The following is an 8,479-nucleotide window of genomic DNA, read 5'->3' on the forward strand; positions in this document are numbered from 1 at the left end:
ACATCAGTCCACAAACCAACAGACGACGTCAGGACGACGACGCCCACTTCTTATAGAGAGTTTGTGGTTGCAAGTTGCACTCGGGGTGATTGCAGATTTAGTGAAATATCTTCTGGTCATCTTGGTGACCAGAAGATTTCTGTGTTATTTGTTCAAATCATACCTAAGCAGTGACTCTATCTGGAACACATTCTGCATCATTCACTCATTGAAGATCTGCATTTGATTTATTTTAGTAAAACAAACAAGCGGCTACGTGATTACCTCAGCCAGTCAGTTCTGCTGCAGCCGTGTGAAAGAAGGAAGCCTCAGCATTCAGTCTGTGTGATCATCGGTCAGCAATCAATCCACTGCCACAGGAAACAGTCTCATGAACACTGAGGCTGAAGCTGTCTGGATGTGGGAGCGTCACATTATGGGTAGAAATGCTCCTGACTCTGCGTCTTTTAACCTTCATGAGTCGAGAGATAAAATATCTTGTCGAAGCAAAACGATGTAACCTTTTGTCTCACTTATTATTATTTTTATTATTTTAAATAAATAAATGAAAATAACATTAAATATTGTAAACATTTTTAACACGTTTCTTTGGACAACTATGTTGAGGCACTTATTGGGTGGCAGCCTAAATCTTTGCTCTGACGTTTTTTTATGTGTTTTTATGGTTTTCATTTTTTTCTTGTTCATTCATTTGTGCTGGTAAATTTCCTTATTGATATAATAAACCTATATCCACAACAAATACACATATTTTCACATATCAACACATAATTCTGAACAACCACCATCACGTTCTCTTACAAAATCAACTCATTAATCTTCATTTTCCTGCTGATTACCTTTTATTCTTTTCTTTCTTTTTTATTTTCTTCTCATTTGTGAAGTCAACATTTTATGTTTGTTTTTATTTGGCACTAAAATGCCAATAAAGATGTTTTTAAAGAGAGAAAACTTTAAGTGCAGCAGGTTTCATGTGTTTGTATCTGTAATGAGGCCGATGTGAGTAACTGACTAATGCAGCTGGTCTGCCCTCTAGTGGACACGAGGTGTAAATACATTTTGTATCTGCAGTTAGTGGTTGTTGAACACGTTGACTGAAGCCTCTCTCTCTCTCTGCAGATCAGAATCTGGTGCATCTCAAAGACTTGAGATCGACTTGAGATGATATTTCCTGTTTGTTGAGTTTTATTTATATTTAATCTGTAACTGGTTTGTTGTCTCCTCCAGATCCCCCTCAAAAAGAGATCTCAGGGGACTTCCTTGTTAAATAAAGGTTAAAGGTGTAATATACAGCATTCAGAGCATTAATATCAGGCGGCAACCTCCAGTTCTGAAGAGTGAAGCCAATGCTTCATGTGTTAAAGCTGCATTCTCTCTAGTGTCCACCAGGGGGCGACTCCTCTGGTTGTATAGAAGTCTATGAGAAAATGACTCTACTTCTCTCTTGATTTATTACCTCAGTAAACATTGTAAACATGAGTTTATGGTCTCAATCTCTAGTTTCAAGTCTTCTTCAATACAGCATGATGTTCATTTAGTACATGATGCAATGTTCGGGCCGTAACCGCCAACTGCGGCGTCCACGCTCGCCGAGGTACTGCTCACCTGATCTGTTTGGGTCCTTTGTCCTGACCAATGGGATATCCTGACCGTGCTGGAGGTCGATCCCGTACCTTAACCAATCGTCTCTGCCTCAACCTGTTAGGAAGAGCGGTGGGATTCATAACTCCGCCCGGCTCAGCCGTCTCCATGTTGAGAGGCAATAGAAACGTTCCCATTCATCGTATCAGGCTCGCGTTGTGATAGTTTCATGTAGGCCACAGTGAGCGAGGCAGAGAGAGAGCACATTATCCAATTTCTGTTCATCAGATATGATCTGTTGTGAACGCAGCCTCGCTCCACAGAAGCACCACGCCCTTTAGGCCTGACCTGCTTTACCGAGGCGTCTCTGAAGCGGCTGCACTCGGTGTGATCAGCCCCTAAAGCACCTTAAAATAGATAGAGGATGCTGTCAGTTACATACAATGTGCATGTTTATTTGTGAACAAATATATTGAAACATAATTAAAAAGTTCTCTGAATCTGCTCTTTTGTTTTACAGAATATGATTTTACAGGAAAAAACATTTCCAGAAGAGTTAAATGTTCAGACGAAGGCTTAATAATAAAAGATATTTTTTATCTATAGCAAGTTCTATATTTAATCTTTTTGGGCTTTATCTATAGTCATAATAATGGGCCAAAATTATGTGAAATTGCATAGTTGGTGTAGAGACGTGTCTCGGTGTGATCAGCCCCTAAAGGTCCTTTAAATAAATAAAGCTCACTCTCTAGTTGTAAATATACTGTTTGGGTTTTTTCAAGCTAAACATGAAGTGTTAAGTCAACAGAAAGACAAAAGGGAACCAAACATTGTATTTGTGCACATTGACTGACCTGCTGGCTGACGTCCAGACTCAAAGACCTCTTTCTGTCCAGAGTCACACCAGCAGAGAAGAACTCATTCTGTGAGATCACCATCGACTCCGACACACAAACGATCCGGCTCACAGAGCCGAGGTCAACGGCACCGACACGGCACCACAAACACCAGATCATCACCGTCAAACACACACACATCAAAGTCTCGCTCACTTCTCTCTTCGAACAGAGTGTTTAGTTTGTGATTAAACACATTTTCTAAAAAAAAAGTCATGAGGATTTTAATCAAAATCAGCCAGAGAGGGGTATTGATTGTATAACGTACTGCCCCCTAATGAAGCGTGCTGTCGCCTGAAGCTGTGAACAAATTGCTCGTGTTGCTCGTGTCACGCACATGCTCTGGATCGGGTGAACCCACTGACACAGATAGCTGCTGCACGTGGAGTCTGAATACCGGCGGGTCATCGTCGAGCTCCAGTGTTTTGCAGATGTCCCCGATCCCGAAGGCCTTAAACCTGTGACGAAGACGGATCAGTTCTCACCTCCAGACCTGCAGTTAGATCAAATGTCCCCCGGTCCTCAGCTGTCTGAGGGTCCCCCGCTGCCTCCTCGTCCAATCAATATCATGCAGCAAGCGTTAATACCCAAGGATAGGAAAGTTAGAATCAAAGAGGCAGCCATGGAAACAAACCCAGGCCTGATTCCACCCACTGATCGATGAGGTTCTGAGTGTGTGTGTGTGTGTGTGGGGCCGGATGTGGCGAGGAGGACCCCTGTCCCACATTCAGACACAGATCCCCCTCGTCCTGCCAACAGAGAGGACAGAAGTCCAGACAGACAGCGGTGAGGACGGACGGAGGACGACTGAGAGAAGATGGTGAAACAAGTTGTTCAAATCCACGTTGGGATGCTGGTTCTGGTTCTGGTTCTGGTACTGGCTCTGCTCCGGGGATCAGCTGCTGCTGCTGCTGCTGCAGGTGAGTTAGTGTTCGGGGCTCAGACATCATTACATGAATAAGGATGTCTGATCGAGTTGTGCTTCATTTTAATGTCCTGGAACTCACTGAGTGGACTTTGTTTGATGATTCTGAGTTTTAAGGTCAGAGTTGTAACAGCGATGTTGTCACTTATTTATAAAACCTTCTTGTTCTCTTTGTTCATTGTTTTTGTTGTATTTGTGAACAAATATAATGAAACATGATGGAAACGTTTCTGAATCTCCACTTTTGATTTACAGAATATGATTTTACAGAGAAAACATTTCCAGAACTAAATGTTCAGACGAAGAGATCTGTGAAAATAATAAAAAAAACATGTATCTGAACTATAACAACTAATGTCTTTAAGCTCTACTCAAGCTTTATTTATAGTAATAATTATGGTCCAAGATGATGTGACATTACATGGTTTTAAATATCTCGTGTCTTTTATTCACTGAAGAAATTCAGAATGTAATAATGAATGATGATATCGGCCGACACAGACGCCAACATGTGAAGGAGGCTCTGCTAGTCTCCTAAAAATGACATTCCTGCACAGAGTAACTGTATTGTTTGTCATTTACATTTCAAAGGGAGCGTATTTTCTCCTGGATTACATTTTACGTGTTTTTGATGTAGTAAATAAGGGAGCGGGTCTGGGAGGATGGGTGGATCAAACATGGGACTTGCACCCAGGAGACCGCTGTCTGTGTCTGGTGTGAAACTTTATTTTAACCCAACACATGATATTTTAGTAAACCAGTGTTGTATCCTAAACCTAAACGTCATTGAGGATGCGACCTGTCAAAACACTGTAACATTGATATATATATCTATGTAGAAATGTTGATATGAAACGTATCAGTGGTTTGCAGACATTGCAATTTATTATGCCCATTATATCAACAGCTAACAGAACCAAAATGGGTATTTTCAATATATTTGTTACATTTTAAGCCCTCCTCCTAACCCAGATGCTTTGTGCACAGGCCCTATGGTGCTTATTGGTGAAACCCATCACTTCCTATGTTTACTATGGCAGAAATATAACAACTTAATACTCAAAATATTTAAACTTTTCTCTGACTGACTCCTGAATCCCTCCTGCTATGTGAACAACTGTGTCTTCAGTCTGTGATCTAAAGGGAACATCACCGCTGAGTTTGTGTCGTGTTGGAAAGGAAGTGCCAGAAAGAGGAACCGCACTGCTAACGCTAACACGAATCCCAGCTCAGAGTCGAGGGGCGAGTATAGGTGGAGGAGGTGGAGGAGGGGTGGTGTGCTACAACCGCCTCAGCTGAGACAAAGCTTTAATTAAACGTGACCCACAATCTCTCATCATCCAGACAGAGACAGCAGCTGGACGGATCAATGGCGTGGAATTGGATGCTGCCCTACTATCGGGCCCGGTATCATGTAATCTCTTGGTTTTGTGTACATGGACACAAATTCTCCGTTTTTTTTCCGTGTCCCTCAGTACGAAATAAATGCCAATGAAAAGTCAATTAGGAGCCTTTTTCGTGGGGGACACACAAATTAAATGCATCCATGTGACGAAGCAACAGTCCGAACAACTGTTGGTTTTGTTGCCTGAACCTAACTTACTTTAACTTTTTTATCATGCTTTTAAGTATTCTTCTTTTCTTATAACTCAGCATATTTCCCCTCCTCCTCCACCAGGCTCGCTGAAAGTCGACACATCCCAGGACGGTAGTGGCGGCGGCGGGGACACCATCAGCCACTCCCTGACTGTGGTGCAGCGCCTGGAGGCCCTGCTGCTGCAGGGGAACGGCAGCGACGTGTTGCTGAGGGTGGAGACGCCCAGCGCCGATGAGGTGAAGGTGATCCAGGCTCACTCGCTGGTGCTCTCCCTGCAGAGCCCCGTGTTTGAGGAGATCCTGCTGAGCCGCAACGGCAGCACGCTGGTCCTGAAGGAGAGCTCCGACTGTGCCGCTGTGTTCGACAAGTTCATCAGGTGGGAGCGCAATGTTCATCTCCATGTGACACTTCAACCCTCAGTTGTGGTTGAGTTGTCATGCCCTCTAGAGGGAGGGACTCTGCTACTGCAGCCCTACATCTGAGACAAGCAATCAATGAGTCCAACGCGAAACAAACCGACCAATCGGTGAACCGCTGTGCTCGATAACAGCTCCTGTAGTGTAGCAGTAAGACACTGAGGAGCCTGTGCTGCCACAGCAATCAATAACAAAATCTATTTCTATCTCAAATGCCAATGAGGTTGATTAAAACCTGAGCGACAGTAAACCTGCCATCTGCCAGACGGAGGAAATCTTTGTTCATATTAAACTGGAACTTTTCACGGAACGCCAAAATAAAAAAAAGCGTTTTCAACCTTTGTAAGAAGCTGCTTTGAGGTTACTGAAAGGAACAGTGTGTAGCATGTATTAATCGTGAACGAGTAGGTAGGAGGGGCCAACTTTGAATGTTTTGTTTATAAACCACAACCGACAAATTCTACTCATTCTGCCTTTAAGACAATGACTGAATTCAGTCTAAGAGACACAATTTCTTAAAGCTGCACCAATCAATATTCTCAACAACAAATAAAACGGCAACTGTAGTTTTAAAGGGATCGTAACAAACTCACAGCTGTATGAAACAGCTGTAGAAAGTTCTTCAGCCTCTTTTAGCTCATTGTTTTGGTTTTACAGCACATTAACTGTCTGGTTCAGTGTCCAAAAGCAGCAGGCAGTTGTTTTTTGCTGGACTAACTGGTGAACATAGTGGAGCATTTAGCACCCAAAAGTTGTTGGTGGAGAACAAAACAGAGCTGAAAGAGAGAGAATACTGAACTTGAATAGCCAACTGTTTGCTAACATGTTAGCCATAAAAGCTATAACATGTCAAGTTATAACATGATTTTTTTCTGCCAAGTGCCCAAAAAATGAAGGTGAATAGTGAATGTTGATGTGTGTAAAACATTTTTTGAGAAGCTGTTTTAGGCTAAATGGTCACTTTCTGTATTTGTGTTGTGCTTCAAATGCTCCTTCATTAAACCTCAACTTCCTCTCTCCGAGCAGGTATCTGTATTGTGGAGAGATTTCTCTGCGTCTGGACCAGGCCACACCTTTACACAAGCTGGCCGCTAAGTACCAAGTAATGGGCCTCCAGCAGGGGATCACCCAGTACATGACCCAGAATCTGGCGCGGGACTCTTCCTCGGGCCACGTGGCGGGCTGGTATGAGTACGCCCTGCAGGCCGGGGACGCGACCCTGCGGGACAGCTGTCTTCAGTTCATGGCCTGGAACCTGTCGTCGGTGCTGCAGAGCGGAGAGTGGGCGACCATCAGCAGCCAGCTGCTCATGTCGCTGCTGCAGCGCTCGGACCTCATCCTGCAGAGCGAGATGGAGCTCTTCGCGGCGCTGGAGGCCTGGATTATCCAGAACGAGCCAGACGGCCTGACGGCGGAGAACGCGTTGAGATCCGTGCGTTACGCCATGATGCCGCCCCGGGAGCTCTTCCGCCTGCAGACCCACTCAACGGTCCTGGCTCGCTATCAGGAGTCGGTGCGCGACCTGCTGTACATGTCCTACCAGTTTCACTCCGCGTCGCCGATGCACATGGCCAAATTCTTCGACGTGAACTGCAGCCTCTTCATGCCGAGGAACTACCTGTCGGCGCTGTGGGGGTCGCCCTGGATCATCAGCAACCCCTCCAGAGACGACCGCAGCACCAGCTTCCAGACCCAGCTGGGGCCCAGCGGCCACGACTCCAGCAAGCGGGTGACTTGGAACGCCATGTTCTCGCCACGCTGGCTGCCCATCGGCATGAGGCCGATGTACACGGAGGCGGGCGCCATGCAGCCGACGCGTGTAGAGGGAGGGCGCCCTCGCATCATTATCACGCCGGCCACGTCCAGCGCGGATTTCGCCGGGGTGAACTTCCAGAAGACGGTGCTCGTGATGGCTCAGCAGCAGGGGAAGGTGGTGGTGAAGCACGTCTACAACTTCCACCAGAGCACGGAGGAAAGCGGGGATTTCTTAGCCGAGGCCGACCTGTACCGCCGGACGTCCGAGTACCTCATCGACAGCTCCCTCTTCCTCCATATTGTGGTGAAGCCGCTGTACCAAACCCTCATAACCATTAAGAACTGACCCTCCACCCTCCCCTTACCGAACACAATCCAACCTTGAGAAGCCACATCTCACTCATATCACATCACGGGGACCTGGATCTGAATCCTCCTCGTGCGTGATGTTTGGATCATCTGTCTCGTCTCATGTATCTGCTGTTTTCATTGGGCAACTAACAATCCCAAAACCCGTGACTATCTGAGAGCATTGTGTACCATCATGGTGAAACATGTGTCTTAAAGGGTTAGTCTGGTGCTATTCTATATTTTTCTTAATGTCAACAAACCCGATGAAAAAGACCAATAGAATCGTGCCGGAAATCCGTCCGCGCCATTTTCCAACAAGTTTTATTGAATTCTGCCGTTTCCATGCAGCTTTCTAAAGTGATACTTCATAATGCACACGGGTGACATGTTCCTTCATCACCACGAACACACACACTGTAGTTTATTTTGACTCAAATCTCACACACACAGTCCTGCTGCCACAAATGTGGATTCATCCGCCGCTGAAAATAGTCCCCTTCCATTTGAGTAATGCATGTTTAAAAACTACATTGCCCAGCTGTTTAAAGAAATTACTGAGCATTTTGTTTAAATAAAACTATATCTTTCGGTTGTTTTTAAAAGATTTCAGCAGGAACCAATGTTCTTTGAGCTCAGAGCCACAGACTGTTGGTTTTGGTCTTTTCATCAATTTTGTTGAAAATAAGAAAAACAAAGAACATCGCCGGTCTCATCCTTTATGCTTGAGGTTCTTTTCCTTCGTTTTCTTTGTATTGTTTTAAAATATTGGTGCTATATGACCCCGTTTACAATCAAGGGGTCACATTTGTCTTTCATCAGCCAGTGAGCACTGATTTGGTGATTCGCAGGTCAAAGAACATAGATGTCGAGATTAAAACTGTTGTTTCAGCAGCATTTTACTGGCTGTACATCAACATGTTGTTTGGACTTACAAAGTGAAATAAAGTCATCAAATCAG

At 44.8% G+C, this 8,479-nt stretch overlaps 1 protein-coding gene across 1 annotated transcript; it reads left to right on the forward strand.

Moving 5' to 3' along the window:
- Positions 1-3,294: 3,294 nt before the first annotated feature.
- On the forward strand, positions 3,295-7,516 carry btbd17a (BTB (POZ) domain containing 17a). The gene is made up of 3 exons (XM_076081587.1): positions 3,295-3,397; positions 5,081-5,375; positions 6,442-7,516. The coding sequence occupies exons 1-3, from the start codon at positions 3,295-3,297 to the stop codon at positions 7,514-7,516; spliced, it is 1,473 nt and encodes a 490-aa protein (XP_075937702.1).
- The last annotated feature ends 963 nt before the right edge of the window (positions 7,517-8,479 follow it).

The sequence above is a fragment of the Anarhichas minor genome, unplaced genomic scaffold (genome assembly GCF_050575085.1).
Source record: "Anarhichas minor isolate MPS153535 unplaced genomic scaffold, ASM5057508v1 ptg000082l, whole genome shotgun sequence".
Classification (NCBI taxonomy): Eukaryota; Metazoa; Chordata; class Actinopteri; order Perciformes; family Anarhichadidae; genus Anarhichas; species Anarhichas minor.

Excerpts from the sequence above, each read along its gene's own strand:
- btbd17a (XM_076081587.1), top strand. The coding sequence starts at position 3,295 with ATGGTGAAACAAGTTGTTCAAATCCACGTTGGGATGCTGGTTCTGGTT. Across the intron at positions 3,398-5,080 it reads TGCTGCTGCTGCTGCTGCAG|GCTCGCTGAAAGTCGACACA; the intron begins GTGAGTTAGTGT and ends CTCCTCCACCAG. Across the intron at positions 5,376-6,441 it reads GTGTTCGACAAGTTCATCAG|GTATCTGTATTGTGGAGAGA; the intron begins GTGGGAGCGCAA and ends CTCTCCGAGCAG.